This window comes from Dipodomys ordii, unplaced genomic scaffold (genome assembly GCF_000151885.1).
Source record: "Dipodomys ordii isolate 6190 unplaced genomic scaffold, Dord_2.0 Scaffold55, whole genome shotgun sequence".
NCBI classification, from domain to species: domain Eukaryota; kingdom Metazoa; phylum Chordata; class Mammalia; order Rodentia; family Heteromyidae; genus Dipodomys; species Dipodomys ordii.
Window position 1 is genome coordinate 5,271,164 of NW_012267271.1, and position 20,879 is coordinate 5,292,042.

General features: G+C 57.2%; 2 protein-coding genes across 3 annotated transcripts in view; one reads left to right on the forward strand and one right to left on the reverse strand.

The window, feature by feature from the left end:
* Positions 1-4,729: 4,729 nt before the first annotated feature.
* Positions 4,730-13,807, forward strand: Dolpp1 (dolichyldiphosphatase 1). 2 transcript variants are annotated; one of them, XM_013021327.1, is made up of 8 exons: positions 4,730-4,941; positions 8,557-8,657; positions 8,859-8,943; positions 9,027-9,126; positions 9,288-9,386; positions 9,904-10,032; positions 10,439-10,528; positions 12,641-13,807. In XM_013021327.1, exons 1-8 carry the CDS (start codon positions 4,866-4,868, stop codon positions 12,675-12,677), a joined length of 717 nt encoding a protein of 238 aa, XP_012876781.1. In that variant the 5' UTR covers positions 4,730-4,865; the 3' UTR covers positions 12,678-13,807. The 2 variants fall into 2 exon arrangements, with proteins under 2 accessions (XP_012876781.1, XP_012876782.1); XM_013021328.1 differs by lacking the exon at positions 9,904-10,032.
* A 1,629-nt stretch (positions 13,808-15,436) lies between these two features.
* The window catches only part of Crat (carnitine O-acetyltransferase), a 12,234-nt gene continuing 6,791 nt past the window's right edge, over positions 15,437-20,879 (reverse strand). The window contains exons 4-13 of the mRNA XM_013021370.1: positions 20,300-20,465; positions 19,956-20,130; positions 19,297-19,475; positions 18,803-18,903; positions 18,327-18,446; positions 18,093-18,215; positions 17,882-18,017; positions 17,442-17,504; positions 16,733-16,870; positions 15,437-16,274 (exon numbers count right to left, since the gene is read on the reverse strand). Coding sequence (XP_012876824.1) covers positions 16,059-16,274; positions 16,733-16,870; positions 17,442-17,504; positions 17,882-18,017; positions 18,093-18,215; positions 18,327-18,446; positions 18,803-18,903; positions 19,297-19,475; positions 19,956-20,130; positions 20,300-20,465 — 1,417 coding nt within the window. The 3' untranslated portion in view covers positions 15,437-16,058. The remainder of the gene's footprint in view (positions 16,275-16,732; positions 16,871-17,441; positions 17,505-17,881; positions 18,018-18,092; positions 18,216-18,326; positions 18,447-18,802; positions 18,904-19,296; positions 19,476-19,955; positions 20,131-20,299; positions 20,466-20,879) is intronic.

Here is a 20,879-nt window from a genome sequence, read left to right on the forward strand (position 1 = left end):
TAATCCTAGCTGCTCAGGAGGCTGAGATCTGAGATTCAAGGTTCAAAGCCAGCCCAAGCAGGGAAGTCTATGAGATTCTTATCTCATTAAGCACATGCACACTTGTGTGGGTATGCATGAGTATGCGCGCATGCACACACATAGACACAGGCTATTGCTCTACTAGTTGAACCACAGCTCCACTTTGGCCTTGCTCCCCCCCACCCCCCCAAAGTGAGATGGCTCATTGGCTGGGTCTCTAACCAACTGAGCCAAGCTTCCAACCCCTAGAGGACTAGCCTTGAACAAAATTTAAAAAAGCTCAGCAGGCCCTGGGTTAAACCCCAGGACCAGCAGACACTCCCCCCCCCCCTCAAAAGAGAAGAAGGAAGGAAAGGAGGGAAGGAAGGAGGCCATGTTCCAGTGGTTCATACCTTTAAGTCTACCTACTCAGAAGGCTGAGAGCTGAGGATTGCAGTGTGAAGCCAGCCTGGTCAGGAAAGTCTATGAGACTCTTGTCTCTAACTACCAAAAAGCCAGAAGTGGAACTGTGGCTTGTAGAGCATTAGATTTGAGCATGAAAACTTAGGGACAGAGCCTAGTCCTTAAATTCAAACCCCAGGATTGGGACCAAAAAGTAAAATAAGAAAGAAAAGCATCTCCAGGCATCTCCAATTAGGCCTATTTGGAAAGGACAATGCAGTCCACATCCGTGTTGGCTGCCATAGCTCCAGTGCACTGCTGGCCACAGATGTCCCCAAGAACAGCATGTGAAATAAATGGCAGCATGTTTATCCTAAGAGATGACACGGCTTGGGCTGGGGGCTGGTGGCTCACACCTTTAATCCTAGCTACTCAGGAAGCTGAGATCTGAGGATCACAGTTCAAAGCCAGGCCTGGCAGGAAAGTTCATGAGACTCTAATCTCCAATAAACCACCAGAAAACCAGGGGTAGTGCTGTGGCTCAAGTGGTAGAGCGCTTGCCTTGAACTGAAGAGCTAAGGGACAGTGCCCAGGCCCAGAGTTCAAGCCCCATGACCAACGAAAGAAAGAAAGAAAACACAGCTATGAGACAATTTCAGCATGGACAAGTCACAGCCACAGTGCTCCATGTGAGTCACAGGTCCAGTGTAGTGTTATAGCTTCTGTTTATAGCTGGTACAAACTCTAGGCATGCCTAATGGATGTCAGAAGTCGTGTGTGTGTGTGTTGGGATTGGAGTGCTTCTGGGGTCCTGGCTCCTTATTTGGGGGTTGTTTAGCACATCTAGTTTGTAAAATTGCATCAAGCTACATACACTCAATTCCTGGAATTTTCCGCATGAATGGATGTATAAAAATATACATGGGGATGGGAATGTGGCTTAGTGATAGAGTGCTTGCCTGTCATGCCTGAAACTCTAGGTTTGATTCCTTAGTACCACAGAAACAGAAAAAGCCAGAACGGGTGCTGTGGCTCAAGTGGCAGAGTGCTAGCCTTGAGCAAAAAAAGCTCAGAGACAGTGTCCAGGCCCTGAGTTCAAGCCCCAGCAGTGGCCAAAAATAAAAATTAAGGAAAAAAATACACACACATATATAATGTGATATACATTGATTTGTCAGCGTCATGCTGCATAGCTCAGGCTGGCCTGGAACTTGCCATGTAGCCCAGGCTGGCCTCAAAGTGAAAACCTTTCTACCTCCACCTCCCAAGTGCAAAGATTACGGGCAGAGTTCATCCTTCCAGACTAGATGTATTTTGTTTTGTTATTTTTTTTTCAGTGTTGAGGTTGAACTCAGGGTCTTATGCTTGCTCTACCACTGACCCAGTTGCCTCTGCCCTTTCACTTTTAGCTATTTTTCATACAGAGTCTTGGTTTTTTATGTCTGGGGCCAGGTGCATACTTCAATGCCTCTTGCATCGCAGGACCATGCCCAGGTTATTAGTTGAGATGGTGTTCCTCTAACCTTTTGTCCTGGGTGGTCTTGAAAGTGGAACCTCCTGGTCTCTGCCTCCCAAGTAGCCAGGATTTCAGGTGTTGAGCCACCATGTATGGCTAACGTGTATTTAAACATAGACAGACAGACAGACAGACACACACACACACACTCCCAACCCAGGCTTTGGGTGGCCAGGCCACTGTCCCTTTCCCTAGTGACTCACTCCCCTTTCTCTTTCTGGCTTAAGCTGTTTCCTCCACCAGAGATACCCCACCCTGTAATTTCCACTCAGCAGTCCCTCAAGTGCTCTTCAGGGAGAGCACCCTGGGGTCTAACAAGCTTGACTTGTGGACTTGGCCTCTCTGGGCCTACTGGGGAGGGGTAGTACAGCACAGAAGGGTAAGGATTGTCTGGCCCAGGGAAGCTATTTTAGAAAGCTCACAACTCCTTCCTCTCATCTCCTGCTTCTCACCTGCTAATAATGGCAGTGCCTGAGGTGGCGAAGGACAGGTGACAGGGACCAGAGACCAGCAGACCCAAACAAGGCTGGGCAGGAAACTGAGTACACTGAGCTGGGGGAGGGGCCTTCCAGGCCCACTGGCAGAGTCAAAGTCCCCATCATGGCTCCTGCCCGGTCCAGCCACCCTGCCAGACTGGTAGAGGAGCCACTCTGGCTGATGAATAATTCTGGTTTATCCTCCCTCCATCCATAAACACTAGTGTTGCTAATGGGACCTGGGCCTTGCTCAGGGATGTTGTCCAGGGCTCTTCCAGGTAGGGTGCAAGACATCTCTATGGCAGCACCAGGGAATAGAAAAATAACCAAGGTTCCTTCTATCCCTACTGGGTCCAGTCAGGCCTCAGGAAAACCTGAGAATCTTTTTAATTTCCTTCTTCCTTCCCTCTTTCCTCCTCTTCCTCCTCCTCCTCTTCCTCCTCCTCCTCCTTTTTTTTTTAAATTTTATTTTATTTGTGAACATGCTGTACAGAGGAGTTACAATTACATGGGCAGGATAATGCGTACATTTCTTACCAAGCATTGCAGCCTCCTCCTTTGTTTACGCTTCACAACCCTTCCCAGCCTCCCCCCTCCCCTCCTCCTCCTCCTTTACTACCTCATCCTCTTCCTCCTCATCCTTTTTGTCGGTCATGGGGCTTGAATTCAGGGCCTGGACAATGTTCCTGAGCTCTCTCTCTCTCTTTTTTTTTTTTGTCGGTCGTAGGTCTTGAACTCTGGGCTTGGGCGCTGTTCCTGTGCTCTTCAGCTCAAGGCAAGTGCTCTACTGCTTGAGCCACAGCGCCACTTCTGGTTTTCTAGTGGTTTATTGGAGATAAGGGTCTCTCGGACTTTCCTGCCTGGGCTGGCTTTGAACCAAGATCCTCAGATCTCAGCCTCCTGAGTAGCTAGGATTACAGGCGTGAGCCACGGGCACCCGGCTCCTGAGCTCTTTTACTCAAGGCTAGTGTGCTCTACCACTTGAAGCCACAGCACCACTTCCATTTTTCCGGTGGTTAATTGAAGATAAGAATCTTACTGAGGGCTGGGAAGTTGGCTCAGTGGTAGAGCGCTTGCCTTGCACGCATGAGGCCCTGGGTTCGATTCCTCAGCACCACATAAGCAAAAAAGAAAAAAGTCGGAAGTGGCACTGTGGCTCAAGTGGTAGAGCGCTAGCCTTGAGCTGAAGAGCTGAGGGACAGCGCCCAGGCCCAGAGTTCAGGCCCCATGACCGGACCCAAAAAAAAAGAAAAAGAAGAGTCTTACTGAGCTGGGCGCCGGTGGCTCACACCTGTAGTCCTAGCTACTCAGGAGGCTGAGATCTGAGGATCGCAGTTCAAAGCCAGCCCAGGGACAGCACCCAAGCCCAGAGTTCAAGCCCCACGACCGACCAAAAAAAAAAAAGTCTTACCGAGTGTTGGTGGCTCATGCCTGTAATCCTAGCTACTTAGGAGACTGAGATCTGAGGATCATGATTCAAAGCCAGGCCAGGCAGGGAAGTCTGTCAGACTCTCATCTCCAATAAAACCACAAGAAAACCAGAAGTAGCGCTGTGGCTCAAGCGGTAGAGCACTCCCTCTGAGCTGAAGAGCTCAGGGACAGGGCCCAGGCCTTGGAAAAAACGTCTCACGGGCTTTTGTGCCTGAGCTGGCTTTGAGCCGCAATCCTCAGATCTCAGCCTCCTGTATAGCTAGAATTCCAGGCGTGAGCCACTGGTGCTTGGTCCCGTGAGACTCTTCTCTCCAAAAATCCGAAGTGGAGCTGTGGCCCAAAGGGGTAGAGTGCTAGCCTTGAGTGAAAGAGCTGAGCGACCCAGGCCCGGAGCTCAAGCCCCACAGCCGACAAAAAGAAAAAAACCTTCCATTTCCCCCTCTTGTTAAGTGTTTAAGGCCTAGTGTACCCCTCTCCTCCCCAGGAAGTCCCTTTCGACCCGAGCACTTTGTGAACATAACGGCAGTCTGGTTAGTAGCAGAAGTCGTATTTGACCTCAGTTTAGTCATAGTTAAAAGTAGGTCAGTTCAGACTCCGTGGTGTCCAGCAGATTCCAACAACGGAACCCTCCTCTCTGGGCTGCAGATCCGCTCGAACCAAAGCTCCCACCAAAGCACAACACGCCCCTCATGCTAGTGCCTGATTGGCTCGCCCTGCCCACCCTTCACTCCAGAAACACCTTCGGGTTGGCTGTTCTGCTTTCTGTTCAAGGCTGGAACCCTCCCTTTTCCTGATTGGTCAAACAACTCTCTGCGCTCGCTCCGCATTGGGTGCTGAGTGGGCCGGCTCGCAGGCGCCGAGGGTTCTTGCAGTCTGATTAGCTGTTCCTTGCAGCCCAAAGGGCTGAACACTGAATGGCTGCGCCACTACCTATATCGGCCTCTGATTGGGTGTGTGGCGCCTCCCCGGCGTGATAGGTCAGGACCACCGCCCCCCTCGTTCCCCATTGGCTGCTCAGAGAAGCCCGGTCTCCGGGTAAGATGGCAGCGGACGGACAGTGCTCGCTCCCCGCTTCATGGCGGCCGGTGACCCTCACCCACGTCGAATATCCTGCAGGTAAAAGGCGGCCCGGACTCGGGAGACTTCCTCCTGGGAGCGACCCCCCAGCCCCGTGCGCTCCAGGTCGCGCAGGCCCGCGGAGTGGGCGCCGAGGGACCGGGGTGGGAACTGTCAAACCGTGAGCCTCGGAGGGGCTCGGCCGGCGCGCGCCGCGCAGGCGCAGTCGGGCGGCGATGAGCTGGGCGAAATTGCGAGCTATTCGCTCGCGCGCCTTGCGGCTGCGCGGCCGGAGCGCTTCCCCGGGGTCGGGGGCCCGGGTGGGCTGGAATGGGGCCGGGGTCCGTAGGGGGCGGGGAAAGGCTCCCCAGCCTGGCCCTTGGCGCTTCGGCCCCGCCCTCTCCCGGCCCCCGGGGGCCTCCGCCGCGCCTGGCGTGCAGGGAGTGCCGGCTTCCTTCGGACCCGGGGCTTCGGGGCGCTCGTTCGAGACGGAGCTCCCTGTTGCAGGGGCGCGCGAGCCGGGGCCCGGCCGGGTCGTGTTCTGGTGCCACGCCCTGAGCGGCGCAGCCGAAAGCGCCCGCCCAGTCGGCTGGGGGCCCCGGGGATCGCGACTTCCAGAGCTTGCATCAAACATGCCTCTTGAAGCGCCAGCCGGAGGATCCATTAGCGACGGTTCTGGGGGCGGTCGGCGCGAGTAGTGTGGACCCCGAGTCTGGAGAGGAGACGCATCCCGGCCCCGGTGCAGGCTGGGGCCTCCTGCAAGGGCCTTCTCCCGCCCCCCGCCCCCTCCCCCGTCACTTATTTCCAAAGTGGCATGAACACGGCTCTTCTAACATGGTGTGGGAATCAAACGATAGCAGGCCTCAGGAGACCATGCCCACGGCCTAGCACCAAGTAAACACCAGTAAATACCTGCAGTTAGGGCCAGGTGCTTACTCACGTCAGTAATCCTAACTACTTAGGAGGCTGAGATCTGCGGACTGCCATTGCAAAAGCCAGCCGGCACAGGAACGTCCGTGAGACACATTTCCAATGAACCACTGAAAAGAAAAATAATTAAAAGAGAGATGTAAGTGGGTCTGTGGTTCAAGTAGTATAGAGCCCCAGTCTTGGGCTAAAAAGCTAAGGGACAGCATGTAGTACCGGCACCAAACAAAAATTACTGGAGTTAACGTTGCCCACCTTCCCAGGACCCTTCTGGGTAGGATGTTTGGGACCCTTGGTGACTCCTGAGATGCTCTCATTGCTGCCTTGGTCAGAGACAGGGAAGTGAGGCCCTGCTGAGGGCTCCAGGGCTGCATGCCAGAGAACTTTGACTTTGGGTGTTCTGGGTTACGCTGGGGTGGGGCAGTCCTGCCAAGTTCTGGGCCCTACCCACTTGTCTGCCTGCCTGCCTGCCATTCCTTCATTCATTCAGCCAGGACCCATTAAGCACATTCCAAGCTAGGCCCTGCGTCTGCTCAGGGTTTTAGAATGGTGAACAGGCCTTGTGGGTTCCTGTACTGCTGTTCTATGGAAAATGCTTTATAGGGGGAAAACCAATGCTGGAAGAGAGGATGGCTCACACCTGTAATCGTAGCTACTCAGGAGGTTGATACCTTAGAATTGTGATTCAAAGCCAGCCCAAACAGGAAAATCCATACAGTGAACCACCAAAAACCCCCCAGAAGCTGTGGCTCAAGTAGTAGAGTGTCAGCCTTGAGTGGAAAAAGCTAAGGGAGAACACCTACGCCCTGAGTTCATGTTGGCACCAAAACAAAGGGGTGGGGGCTGGGAAGGTGGCTCAGTGGTAGAGCGCTTGCCTTGCATGCATGAGGCCCTGGGTTCAATTTCCTTAGCACCACATAAGCAACAAATAAAAACCAGAAGTGGCGCTGTGGCTCAAGTGGTAGAACACTAGCCTTGAGCTGAAGAGCTGAGGGACAGCGCCCAGGCCCAGAGTTCAGGCCCCAAACCGACAAAAAAAAAGGGGGGGGAGTGGAGGAGAGACTTGGCTAAGGCCTCAGCATCTTCCCTCCTTGGCTTTAGAAAAGCTTCTTGCAGGGCTGGAAACTTTGCAAGAAGGAAATTGGCAGCTGCGAGCAACATGGTACGTGCAGGCCATGATGAGGGGCATTTGGCCAGTCCCCTGGAAATGTGTCTGAGACCCCTGCGCTTCTCATACCCCGATCACATTGAACTTGCTTCCCTTATGCATGCTTTAACCTAGTGTTTGTACCTGGACAAGTGTGAGGAGCTATGCTGGGGTGGAGTGTAGGGAGAGGTGGCTGCCCTGCTCCTGCAAACTTCAGTGTAGAGCGAGAGACAGACGGCCTGGGGCTGCACCAAGTCGCAGACTGAGAGAGCTGTGTCCCAGTCAGACTTTCCCATTGCCACTGTCGGGGGTACTTTACCCAGTTTGTATTTGCTGCCCTCACCCCAGCAGCATCCCAGGTGGGGAAGCAGTGTGTGCAAAGGCCCAGAAGTAGGACAGAGTACAGGGTGTCCAGGGAGCTGAGAGCTCCAGGCTTGGAACTGGCGCAGAGCGTGTTAGGGAAGCAGGCCAGGCCGGGCAGCTCAGCGCCTGTGAGCGGGCCTGAAGGACACGCAGCCCAGGGGCGGTGGGAGCCACAGACGGCGTGGGGAGTGGCGAGGCCAGAGTCTTGGCATCAGCTACAGGGTGGCCAATGTGCTGTCACCTGCTGAGGGGACAAAGCGGGGGGGCACTGGCACCGCCTGGCCTGCAGTCATCAGGGCTGGAAGGAGGCGGATGGGGAGACAGATGTTCAGAAAAGGGAAAGAGCTAGGACTAGTCAGGCGTGGTGGCGCAGTCCTGTACTCTCACGTTGGGGAGACTGAGGCTGGAGGTGCACAAGTTCAAGGCCAGCCTGGCTCACATATTAAGACCCTGTCTCCAAAAACAGGAAAGATCTGTTACCTGTTGGTACGGTGGCAGCCCCAGTAATTGAACCCTTTTCTCTAAGGCCAATGCTGAGTGAGCCCCCCTCTGGGTAGCAGGCTGGGTAAGGCCAGGTGGGTACAGCATCTCTGCAGGCCCAGAGTCTGTGCCCAGCCCTCTGTGCACACCTCCCTGTTGCTGGCGTGAGGCCAGGCTGGTAGTGCGGGCCATCTCACGCGCCGGCACCTGCGTGGGTCCCGGCAGAGACTGTGTCCTCGGTGCAGAGACCATGTCACAGGCTCGTGCCAGCCTGTGGGACTTGGCCCGATCAGAGTCTTTGATGTGGACCAAACCTGGGTGATGTCCAGAGAGTGGCAGACTTCTCCAGAGTGCCAGGGTTCAGCAGGGCAGTCCTGGGGTGGCACTGTGGTCCCCCGAGGCCCTCTGTGCAGTCCCGGCCTGCCTCTGGTGTCACAGCCTGTGGGGTCCGGATGGGTATAGTGGGACCAGGCCAAAGACCTGGATTTCCACCTCTTCCTGGCTCTGACTTTGAGCAAGTCACAGACTCCTGCTGGGACTCAGTTCCTTCCTCCTACAACGGGGACGTATTAGAGGCACCTGCTCGGAGCTCACGGTATATGAGCTTCCCATGATATTAATGGCTCATCTGGTCACTGGGCACCCATGACTCTGGTTCTAGCTCTGTGGGGGCCTCCTCTTCGGTCTAGGCCCCACGTGACCTGCAGGGGCTGGCCCCTCTGATGCCTGCGCTCAGTGCTCTTCCTTCCCCCACGTAGGAGATCTCTCTGGATACCTCCTTGCATACCTGAGCCTCAGCCCTGTTTTTGTCATCACTGGCTTTGTGACCCTCATCATATTCAAGCGGGAGCTGCACACAGTGAGTCTGTCTCTCCCCACCCCCCAACTCCCTCTGCCACTCCGCAGTGCCCCCACCCTGCCAAGCCCATCTGCTTTGCCTTCTTCCTGTCTCTGCCTCCCTCTGTCTGTGTGGATCCCTGGCTGGCCTGGGAGGTCCAGTGTGAGGCTCCGATCACTGATACACAAAAGGCCCAGCTGACTGCATGCGTTTCCCTGGCAGATCTCATTCCTTGGGGGCCTGGCAGTGAACGAAGGGGTCAACTGGCTGATCAAGAACGTCATCCAGGAGCCTCGGCCCTGTGGAGGTAGGGCCTGGGGTCCCCCAGGTCGGGGCCTGGCTGGGAGGTCCCTGTCCTCAGGTGATGCTCTGGTCTCTTCTCTCTCTCAGCCCCCCACTCAGCAGTGGGCACCAAGTACGGGATGCCCTCCAGCCATTCCCAGTTTATGTGGTTCTTCTCCGTCTATTCCTTCCTTTTCCTGTATTTAAGGTAAGCTTGGACCTCCCCCGTGGTGACCCAGGCTGGGCTCTGCTGGGGACTCCGCTTACACCTGGGGACAGCCCTCGGGGCTGGGAGGAGCTGCACTGAATCAGAAGGGGCCTGGACCCCAGGCTGAGGTCTAAGGCTGTCTGATGGGCCTGTTTTCCCAGAATGCACCAAACGAATAACGCCAGGTTCCTGGACTTGCTGTGGAGGCATGTGCTCTCCCTGGGGCTCCTCACTGCGGCCTTTCTAGTCTCCTACAGCAGGTACGGAGGGAGCAGGAGCCGGCCTCACCCACAAGTGCCCTGCTGCGCTCTTGGGCCTTGGACCCCACCGAACCCTGGTCCCAGAGCCTGTGGGGCAGGGCTGGTAAAGGACCTGAGGCCTCCAGTTTGAAGGGGCAGGGCTTTAGTTGCCCCCTTCTAGCTCATTCAGGGAGCCTGAGATTCTGGAGACAGCTCTGTGGATTGGCCATTTGTGCCCAGCTTCCTAGAGGAGCCCCTGGAAGACAAAGTCAGAGATCAAAGGCTGGACAGGAGAGAGGCAGCTCCCAGTCAAGCTAGCACATCTAGAGGTGGGGAGCCATTGGAGCCATTATTGGGGTGCAACATCCTGTGTCCTGCTAGAGATGGAGTGGAGGCTGTGTTCTGGGAGCCTGTCCCGTGGGCACGTGGCTCCACCCGTGTACACACAGGTCCCTGGGGAGCTGGCGCTCGGACATGGGGAGTGTGCGGGCCCGTGGCTGGCTGGCTCTCATCAACTTCCCTTCTGGCCTTGGCCCAGGGTCTACCTGCTGTACCACACCTGGAGCCAGGTGCTCTACGGGGGCATCGCTGGAAGCCTCATGGCCATCGCCTGGTTTGTCTTCACCCAGGAGGTCCTCACCCCGCTGTTCCCCAGGATAGCAGCCTGGTAACCGGCTCCTGGCCATCCCACCCTCACGGCACTGGGGCCTGCTCGTTCCTGCGGGCACAGTGGTGGCAGAAGGGCCCTGTGGTGGCACAAGGCTGCAGGCCCCACCTGCCTGGCTTCTACCTCCCCAAGGGGTTTGCTGCAGGGACTCAGGTCTCCCCAAGCCCAGAAGCCAGAGTGCCAACCTTTGCTGTTGCCTAGATTCTCAGGGACTTACAAGGCAGCCACAGTCCTGCTGGGCTGTGGGTGGTGTCCCCACCTGAGGTGACACAGTGACACACCTGGGTTTCTCAGTGGTTCTGGGGTCCCAGGCCAGGCCATGGGGGCGAGTGTGGTGTGGGCCTTGGGAACTGGCAGGCATCTGCCCTGGTGGCAGGCTCAGGGCTTTCTGGTGTCTATTCTCCAGGCCTATCTCTGAGTTCTTCCTCATCCGGGACACGAGCCTCATTCCCAATGTCCTCTGGTTTGAGTATACAGTGACCCGGGCAGAAGCCAGGTGAGTTGAAGGGACAGCGGTCGCCATGGTCCCCACTGGCTTTTCCGGTATTGCCTCATTGAGTTCTCCTGGGCCCCATTTTACAGATGAGTAAACTGAGACAGGAGGGAAGTCCTCACCCGAGCGCTTTCAGGTAGTGGGGGGGGGGGTCGAGCGGGGGGCTGAGCACACTGAACCTCCACAGCCCAGGACCCGGACAGGGCCCTCCCCGGGGGCTGCTGCGCCTGGCACTTCCCAGGAGCTGGTTATTGGAGACCAGCCTGCACTTGCATAGCAAGTCAAGGCACAGCTGGGCTGTGCCGTCTCCTGACTCAACTCACCGTAGCTTCTGGATGGGCTGCCTGTCAGGCTGAGGAGGGCCGCTCCTCCTCCCCAGGGCTTCAGAGGGGCAATGAGACAGGTCAGGCTCCAGAGGAGGCCTAGGGCAGGGTGGGCCTGGCACCTAGGGAATGTGTGAGTACCTCAAGGTCCAAATTACCCTAACCAGCTTAAGGGCAAAGCCGGGATCCACGAGGAAAGGGGATTTGAGGGTTAGGGCAGGGCAATCTCATTAGAGGAGGAAACCCCAGCTGGCCCAGCTCTCCCCCAGACTGGCCTGCCTGGCTGGATGCCACCTGCCTTTGTTTACCTAGACACACACACACACACACTGCTGGCTGGCACACACACACACACAACACGCACACCCCTCTCTCTCTGCTGGCTGGATCACACACACACACTCTCTCTCTCTCTCTCTCCCTCTCTTTCTCTCTCTCTCTCTCCTGCTCTGCTCTGTTGTGGTGTGGCAGCCAGGGGACTGTGAGGAGCCAAGGCTGGCTCTGTGTCAGGCAGGTCAGGAGCGAAGTTCAGAGGCTTGCCAGCTAGTGACAGGGGTCCATTCTCCTTGGAGTGATGGGACAGAGCAGACAGGGCTGATGGGTGAGGCTGGCAGGGAGGGCTCCTGGCAGAGGAAATGACCTCAGTAGGCCAATGGCTGGGGCCATGTAGCTCAAGGCCTTCTGGGCCATAGTTAGGTTTCTAGATTTTAATGAGGACCCTAGACAGGCCCTATTTTCCTTTCTGAGCCTTGGTCAATACCTCTAGAAAAGAGGGATAATGGGCCAGGTATATAGTGGTTATATACCTAGCTAGTCAGGAAGCAGCGGAAGGAGGTAGTAGTCTGAACAAACTTAAACAAAAGGACTAGGAGTGCTGGGCTCTGGTAGCTCATAGCTACTTAGGAGGCTGAGATCCGGAGATCCATAGTTTGAAGTCATCCCAGGCAGAAAAGTCCACAAGGCTCATCTCCAATTAACCACAAAAAGCCAAAAGTGGAACTGTGGCTCAAGCAGTAGAGTGCTAGCTTTGAGCACAAAAGCTCAAGGACAGCACCCAGGCCCATAGTTCAAGCCCCCAGGACTGGCAAACAAACAAACAACACACCCACACAAAAACAACAGCCAGTGCCAGTGGCTCACACCTGTAATCCTAGCTACTTATCAGGCTGGGATCTGAGGATGGTTCAAAGCCAGCTCAGGCTGGAAAGTCCACGAGAGTCTTATCTCCAGTGAGCCAACGAAAGCCAGAAATGGAGCTGGGTGACTCAAGTGGCAGAGCACCAGCCTTGAGTGAAAGAGCTAAGGGACAGCATCAAGGCCCCAAGTCAAACCCAGTACTAAAACTAATAAATACATTAAAAAAAATAGGGTGATGAGGCCTGCTTCCCTCAGGTTGCTGAGCCCGTTGTGGATATGAGAACCCTTTAAGCCAGGGGCACTGTGCCCCTGCCCGGCCTCCTGCTCCACACCTGCCATGCATGGAGGGAGGGCGCTCTGTTTCCGTGCTGACACGGGCGCCCCCTTGGTTGGTTTGTCTGTACAGACCCGGCCAGCAGCTTCTCGCCTCCCTTATCCCGCCCTGTCTCCTGGTTCTTTTTCTGGGCTTCCAAGTTGGGAGGTTGGGATGGTGATGGAGAGTAGCCATGGGCTGGCCCTCTCCAGCTCCCGGGCCCGCTGGCTCACACCACTCACCACTGCCACCATTTCCTGGGTACTGTGACGGGGAGCAGCAGGCCCAGGGCCAGGCCCCTGGACACCAGTGTCTCCACACTGACCCCACCCCATTTTACAGGAACAGACAGCGCAAGCTGGGGACGAAGCTGCAGTGACTGGTGGGCCTGTGTGGCCCGCATGGCGCCCGCAGGGTGGGCAGGATGACAGATGGAGGAACAGAGACCTCACCTGACCCAAGTCACCAAGTGGAGCCTTTTTGTTCTTTTTCGTTATTTTAATTTTAATGGACAAGGTGGACCAAAGGGCCGAGCCAGTCCCTCCACCAGGACCCTGGAGGGCCTGCTGCCTGGGAGCCACGTGGTCAGAGACCCCGCTGTGCTGCTGCCAGCCTCTAGCTGGGCAGAAAGTGCCCTTGGCCTGGGCACCAGATGTGGGGTAGTGGATGGGGGCTGTGCCTCTGGTCTCCAGCCAGGAATTCCAGGTGAAAAGTGCACGCTATTTATTTTGGGGTTTGTTCAAAGGCAGGTGCGATTTGGGGGAAGGGGCTGGAAGAGCTTGCCCTGCAGAGGGGTCCGGTCAGCTTGCAGCCCCTTGCCCAGGCCGGGCCAGGAGAAGCGAAGCACTCGTGCCCTCCCTGCTACCGTTGCCATTCCAGAACCTCGCCAGTGTTTCCCGTATGGGGTAGGCCCAGCGAGCACGCACGCGCCTGGCGGCTGCTGTCACCACTCCACCCCGGGTCATCCTCCTGACACCACAAGGGCTTTCTCTGCTCCCTGTCCCCGTGTCCCCTTGTGACAAAAGAGCCTGCACATGTGGGTGCACCGCACCCGAGGGTTTACAGCTCCTTTTGTCTGGCCATCCAGTAGCAGCTGTCATCATCCCTCCTCGAACAAATCGCAAAGGAACCCGGAGTTGGGGCTCCCCCTCCCGTGTGCCGTGTCCGTGCCCCCGTCTTTCCTGGCCGCCCCATCGGCTGGAGCCCCCTGCCCAGCCTGGGGAAGGGCTCTTCCTAGGGGACCGTCTGTCTCTAGTCGCTCTGCCCCACTCGTTGGAGATGCTTCCAGCCTCCTGGAAGTTTCCAGAAGTGAAGCAGACCCCTCTCTCTTTCGGGAGGTCCGCAATCTGCTGCTGAAGCACAATGTCGTGGTGCTTTACTCGCTCATTTGGTAAAGGCTGTGTCCGAAGCCATGGCAGACAGGCAGGGCCGGGCTGGCTCCGGAGGTGGGGCGCCGCCGCATCCCTCCCTCCCTCCCTCCCCGCCGACCGACTGACCGACGAGCCAAGTGTGCGGTGGTTTGATTTAAGGAAATTAAATGAAATTGTTTACTATTGTTTTCAAATAAAATCTTAAACTCTGGTGGCTTGGGCTCATGAACAGAGGCTGGGACGCCTGGGGGACATGACCCTTAGGAAAGGACACACTTAGGACCAGGAAACCAGAAGCAGCAGGTCCCTCCAGACCCGGAGGCAGGAGCATGAATGGCCTGTGACATTTCCCACCAGTGCCCACTCAGCCCACCGCCCAGCTCTCAGCCACAGAACTCGTCCTGGGTCTTAGTGACCCTGTGTGGCGCAGGCTGGGCCAGGCCCAACCCCTAGCATGGGAGGCCCCAGAACTGCACCCTTCCTAATGGCTCACGTTCTTTGTTAAGTCAGTACTTCTGGTGTGGGTGGGGACTGTCTTGCTTTGGCACATCGAGCTGGGCTGGTAGAGGTCTTGTAGAACTGAGGTACATGTAGGTCATACCAACAGCTGGCTCCAGCACGGGAGCTGATCCCCATAGTAGGCTGTCCGCAGTGAGCACGGGTAAAGCAACCTTGTCCTCATGGGCAGGCTCAGAGGCCTCAGAACCTTGATCTCCAACTAAGGCCACTTCAGACTGGTAGTGACCTGAGGAGGATTCAGTTCGTTGTCAAACTGGTTGTGTGTGTGTACTGCTGCTAGGCATTGAACTTGGCCTGGACGCTTGTCCTTTAGCTTTTTCCACTCAAGGCTGCCACTCTACCACTTGAGCCACCACACCTCTACTTCTGACTTTTAGGTACTTCATTGGACCTAAGAGTCTCACTTCCTCCCCAGGCTGGCTTTGAACTGCAATCCTCAGATCTCAGCCTCCTGTGCAGCTAGGATGACAGGCGTGAGCCATGCCAGTTACAACAGAGCCTTCTCGAATCTCATCAGGAGACTGTGGCAGGCAGGCTCCACCTCCACCTTGCCCTGGGGAGATTTTGCCAGAAGGGACCTGCGATGGCCTCATTGGATCAGTCCTATCCATACCTCTTTTGCCAGCTTGAACCTGAGTCCTCCACCCACTGGCCTGGGGTAGCTGGGACGACCGGGCAGATGTGGGGTGGGCCTGGGGCTCCCAGGACAAGTCCACCCACTGCGGTCACTTAGTGTTCTAGCAACCTCCACCTGTAAACTGGTCCATCTTCAGATGGGCAAGCCAGAGGCCTTGCCTGCGGGGAGGGCTGCAGGTCAGGCATGCAAGTACTGGGCTCACAGGCCACCAACCTTCCGCCCCGGGGACTTGCTCTTGGGTTTCGAGTGTGCCCCAGTGACTTTGTAAAGGCCTGTGGCCTCTACCTGGCCATGAGCCAGGGGTTGGTCCCTGGCCCATCTGGAACAGGTGTTTGCCCTTGGGGTGAATGCACCTGCCCTTTCTAACTCGTTAGGTTCCATGGGAACAGTTGGGTCAGTTCTTGGGGTCCTGGCCACACTGCCAGCTCCCAGCTCAGGGGACCCTGGAAGGCCCAAGCCAGGATAGGTGAGGAACGCAGCCCTGGACCTGGCACCATCCTTGGCCCAGTGCGCAAATGCGGAGCTGGCCTGCGGCTCCTTTTGGCTTCCCCCGGGAACCCTGTGGTCCAATGGCCCAGCGCCCACACCCCTGCCCCCTAGCCGAAACACCTCCTTAGCCCATTCCCCTTTATTTATGGATTCTCCGGCATGTCCACATGAGGCAACCACGACTGTGGTTCAGGAATCAAGCTGAGTTGGAAGCAACAGGGCTGAGGCCCAGGAGTCACATACATTATCCAAAAGAGAATGGCAGCACACGGGGCGATGCCTCCAGGTGGGAGGGCCAAGCAAGACCTGGGGGTCTCCCTCCATCTGGAGGCCCCGCCCCTAGTCCCTCAGCCTCAAGGAGGCTCAGAGCTACTCCTCTGTCTCCAGGATGATGGAGCCTGGCCCTGGAGACGACAGGCTTGGGCCAGAGCTGAGCTGGGGAGAAAAGGAAGCTTTTCGACTTCCCTAGCCATGGTTTGTGCATGGCCTGATCCCTTCCTCAGGGAGGCCTCCATGGATGGCATGCTGGGGACTCAGGCTCTCTACTCAGCCCCAGCTGTTTGGGTCTCAGCAGGCCCCCAGGACAGCCCACAAAAGGTACAGGGCTTGGGCCTGCAGCTCCACTACCAATGCTGTCCCTGGCTCAGATCAGGGATCGGGGACACCAGAGCAAAGGAGCGGAGCCCTGGCAGGTGCCCTTCCCCGGGAGGGCTTGGCTGTGGCGCTGGCAAGCTGGCCCCTGGGCTCAGAGCTTGGCCCGAGGGTGGCTCTGCAGCAGCACCCGCATGTCCAGGAGAGCCTTCTCCAAGTAGTGGGCCATACGGGCAGCGTTGGTCTCAGCACAGCTGTTGTAGGCTGACACGGAGAAGTTGATGTGGGTCTCCATGGGGTTATAGCAGACGCCATAGCCATCTGGGACCACAGGCCCAAAGAACATGACACAGTCTGTCTTGGCGGGGACCTGGACACAGTAGGATCAAAGCGCTCAGCCCAAGGCCTACTGCTCCTGCCACGCTGCCCTTCCTCTTCTCCACAAGAGCAGCTCCTTCATCTTTCAGCCCTGTGGTCACCTCTTCTGTGGAGTCTTCCTCAATCTCCTGAGAGACCTGAGCTCTCCCTTCCACCATTCCTCTGATTTCTGAACTTCCCAGGGGGCACTGCTGCCCCACGGCCTTTCCCTGGCTGTACCCTAGCACCTGGCACAGGCTGATCAGGTGTTTCTCTACAACTGACCAGCAAATGACTTAAGTGGGTTCTTTTGTGGGGTTCTGAGGCCTTCTCAGCCTGTCTGGGCTGCACCTAGCTCTTTGGGACTCAAACTGCCTTGGCAGTGGGCCATTTCCCCCCCTCCCCCAAAGTCCAGCTGTCAGCAGATTCTCTTCTGCTCCCTGCACTAGGGTGGCTGGGACTGCGGCCTACCTGGCTGGTGGAGAGGTTGAAGTGCATGGCGATCGCATATGAGGTGTCCATGAAGATATCAGGCATGCTCACTAGGTCCTCGATGGCCTGCAGCTTCAGGCCCAGCAGGTGCCGGTCAAAGGCCTCCCCACGGATGGCCTGCAGGGGGCAGAGGAGTGTCAGAAGCAGGTGCTAAGGACCTACTAGGCATCCTGCCACCTGACTCCTGTGGCAGCCCGGCCCCGTCCAGCCACTGGTCCATCAGGACTAGAGGCCAGGCAGAAGAGCTCCTGACTTCCAGATGGGGAAACTAAGATCAGGGAAAAGCAGAGAACTGTTCTGGGAAGCGGGACAGAGAAGGTGGGCTCTGGAGCTGGGTGTGGCTGTCCTGGCTGGGGCCCTGTGGCAGTTCCTGACACTGAAGCCTCAGGGACTTCAGCTGTGGCATGGTGGCAGTGAAATCTAGATGTCTGCATGGGACTGGGTACCATCTGCACCCAGCCAGAGCCGGGACAGGCACACAATCACTGCCTCCCTGGCCACAGCTGGAGCAGCTGGACCTCCCTGGCAGTGGTCACCCTCAGCATCCGGGAAAGAACATGGCTCGAGGCGCAGGGGCCTGTGCTATAAGGGACTAGGGACCCAGGGAGTTACTGGGCCCAGCCTTGGCTTTTCACTTTAAAATGTGGCCATGCCTCTTCAATGAGACATGGCTACAGGACTCACTCACTAGGTCGGTGTAGGCTCGGTGGGCCTGCACGGCCTTCCGCAGTAGCTCCACTTTCTGCTGCTCCTGGAAGGGGGTAAGGATCAGAGGAGGCTGCAATACCATCTCTGCCCTGCTCCTTTCCGACCTCAGTGCCCTCTCCCCACCCAGCTCTAGGGTCCCAGCTCCTTCAGAGCCAAGTATTGGGACCTCCATCTCTCAGCCCCCAGTCAGAGCCCAAAAGAGAGTGGGTGCTCGCTGACAGTCAATAATGAAAGGACAAATGGCTTCCTTTTCTCTTTGGCTGCCAGGAAGCACAGAAGTAAATTCATGGCCTAATCTGTTAGATTATCACCCACCCCCCCGATGGGAATACCGTGGATGCTAATCAAGGTGTGTTGACAATGAGCAGGAAGGGAGATGATTCAAGCCCGGGGTTCCCACCCTTGCCCCAGACTGCTCACTGCCACGCTGCCGTCATCCATGGCCTTGACAAAGGCCAGCGAGTCTGTGGAGGCCGAGCGGATGGTGTCGGTGCGGCCCAGGTGGAACATGCGCAGGGAGGCGCTCTCGTACGTGGCACACGCCTGCCGGTAGATCCTGCGTGGGAGACGGGGCTGAGTGCACACCCCTCTGACCCCAGGGGCTGCCCCTCCTCCTGGGGGTGGGGCACACCTGTAGTAGGCCAGCTGTAGGGCCATCTGGATGAAGGCGTCGGGACTCATCTTCTGCGACTTGGGGAAGTCCTTCCCAAAGTGGTGGAACACCATCATGGTGATGTCCAGGTCCTGGATCATGCTGGGAGAGGATGTGGAGTGGAATGGGAGGGGAGAAGGCAGCGCCAGTGGCTCGTTGCCAACCCCAGGGACGCCATCTCTGGGCAAGGCTGGGCTCACTGCAGGGCCTTACATGCCAAGGTTCTGCTTGGCCTTCTCGATGTCGTTCTTAATCTCGGGAGTGATGTTGAACCGCAGTTTCTTGGGCATGGGCAGGGGCACCATGGGGGCCCGCACGAGCTCCGGCTTCTTCCTGCAGGAAATGGACCTGGGAGCTCAAGCTCACACCCGTGCCACCAGAGCCTGGATCTGTCCGGGGGGGAGGGTGGGGAAAAGCCAAGCTGGCAGGGCCTCTTGGGTGGGCTCTTTTGAAATTGCCGAGTGGAGAAGGTCTGGGATCAGGCCCCAGGCAGGGGACAGGGGACTTGTCCATGGTCCCAAGGCCAGGAATTCAATGCTGTCCTGACAGACTCTAGAAAGTGTGTCCGCTGCAGCTTCCTGGAGAAAAATCAACTTCTAGGTAACAAAGGGAGTGACACGCCACAAGCCACATTTGTCACCTGCCTGTCTCCTCCAGGCTCTGGGGGACAACGCTGTAGCCACACTCACGTGTACTCAATGACGTGATCTAACAGGGTGACGATGGGGGGGCCCTCCGCGGCTGCGTGCTCGTACACGAGCCCACACGAGCCATCTTCTGCCACGATGAACTGTGGACAAAAGGGGACACTGTCAGCCCCAGGCACCTGGATGGTGGCCCCTGAGCCAGCCACTCTCTGGTCAGTGTCACGGGAAGGCCCTGAAGCCATCTGGGGGCTGTGCGGACCTCAGCGGGTCCCCAGGCTTGCCCTGGCCATGAGTCCTGAGTTACAGGTGCAGGTCACCCCAGCAGGTCTGCACTCAGCAGCCATTGGTATACAGACCCCATAATGACAGGCCACTGCACGGTAATTACCATGGCATCCAGCTTGTGGCTTCCCTTCAGCGTTACCAGTGGGAGGCGAGGGAGGCCAGGCCAAGGAGGGGCTGGAAGTGCTGGTTCTGGGCCCCAAGCTCAGGTATGTGCCTTTGGGGGTAGGAGGCCCTGCCAGGCCCTCACTTGCCTGTAGCGTCTTGTCGAACCAGCGGTTGCCGCTGTTGAGTTTGCTGCCGCCCCCGTGCAGCATCTGGCCGGCCACATGGTTGCGGTAGATGTCCTCCGAGACCCTGGGCACCGGCTTGTCCAGACACACAGTAAAGATGCTTTTCTGGATGGAGTGCACCGACTCTCGGTTCACCTTGTCTGGGGGTGGGAGGGAGGGGTGGAGCGGTGTGAGGTAGGGTGAGTCCCTGAGGACCTGGGCTCTTCTGCCCTGTTTGTCCCCTTCTGGGAGAGGTGGTCCCCTGCCTCTGGGGCTTCCATGGTATTTCCTGAGTGCTGGGTGCACATTTGCAGTCCCTCTGCCATCCCCAGGGTCCTGCACCGCCCTGTGCCCCACCCCACATGCCTGAGGGAGAAGGGGAAATGCAGGGTCCCAAGGAGCTGGTGTGGCTGGCAAAGATCTCACAGCCTAGGCTGTGACTCGGGGAGCTAGGCGGGAGAGGAGGCATAGATGGAGGTGCGCTCCTCAGAGAGAGAAGACTCACCACCCTGACCAAACTGAGCTTCTATGTCCCTATCCCCGATACAGAGTTGAGAGGCTGCAGACCCACACATGGCTGCGCCAGCCTCGTCCTGGGTCCCGGCCTGGCACGCCACGAGGCCTGCACAGGTGGCAGGCACCTTTGATGAGGTTATTGTAGGCCTTGGCCCAGGTGTTGCGGTGGTTGGAGGTGAGGATGCCCACAGGCTCCTTGTTGGTCTGCAGTGACGAGTTCCAGATCTTCTCCAGCTGCACGAAGATCTGATCGGAGGTGAGGGGCGTCCCATCGCTGTGGTACACGTCCAACTCAAAGAACTGCCGGCCACAGGCAGGGGAGAAAAAGGGGCTGGCTCAGGGTGGCCGCACCCACGGTGGCCCACTAGCCTCCAAAACCTCCCCAAGTGTGGAGGGGACGGAGTCAGGCTGGGGGAAAAAGAGGGAGGTGGTCCTGGATCCCTCTCCTGGGCCCCTCCCGGGCCCCCACCTGATAGTTATGCACCACTGTGATGTGGGAGGGTGGCTTCTTGCTCTTGATGAAGTTGAAGATGGAGTCCTGCTTGGGACCCGGCACGCGGCAGGAGGACAGGATCTGGTAGTACTGGTTCATGCACAGAGGCTTTCCACCCAGGTGCTCCACTGGCAGGGTCTCGCTGTGGGGAGGAGCACACTGGGCAGGTGATCGGGAAAGAGGCCGGGGGAGAGGCATCTGCTAGGGGCTGTGTTGGCCAGTGGGCACACACACAAGCAGGCCCCTGCCCCTGCTCATGGGCAGGGCTAAGTGAGTATCAGGAGAGCTGCATTTCCTCTGAGGAGCACTGTTCTTTTTGTTGTTTTTGTGTGGTTCCTGGGGCTTGAAGTCATTCGAGCTCTTTTCCTCAAGGCTAGTAACTCTACTACTTGAACCATAGTTCCACTTCTGACTTTTTGGTAGTTTATTGGAGATAAAGTCTCTTTTTTTTTTTTTTTTTTGTGATCCAGTCGTGGGGCCTGAACTCTGGGCCTGGGCGCTGTCCCTCAACTCTTCAGCTCAAGGCTAGCGCTCTACCACTTGAGCCACAGGGCCA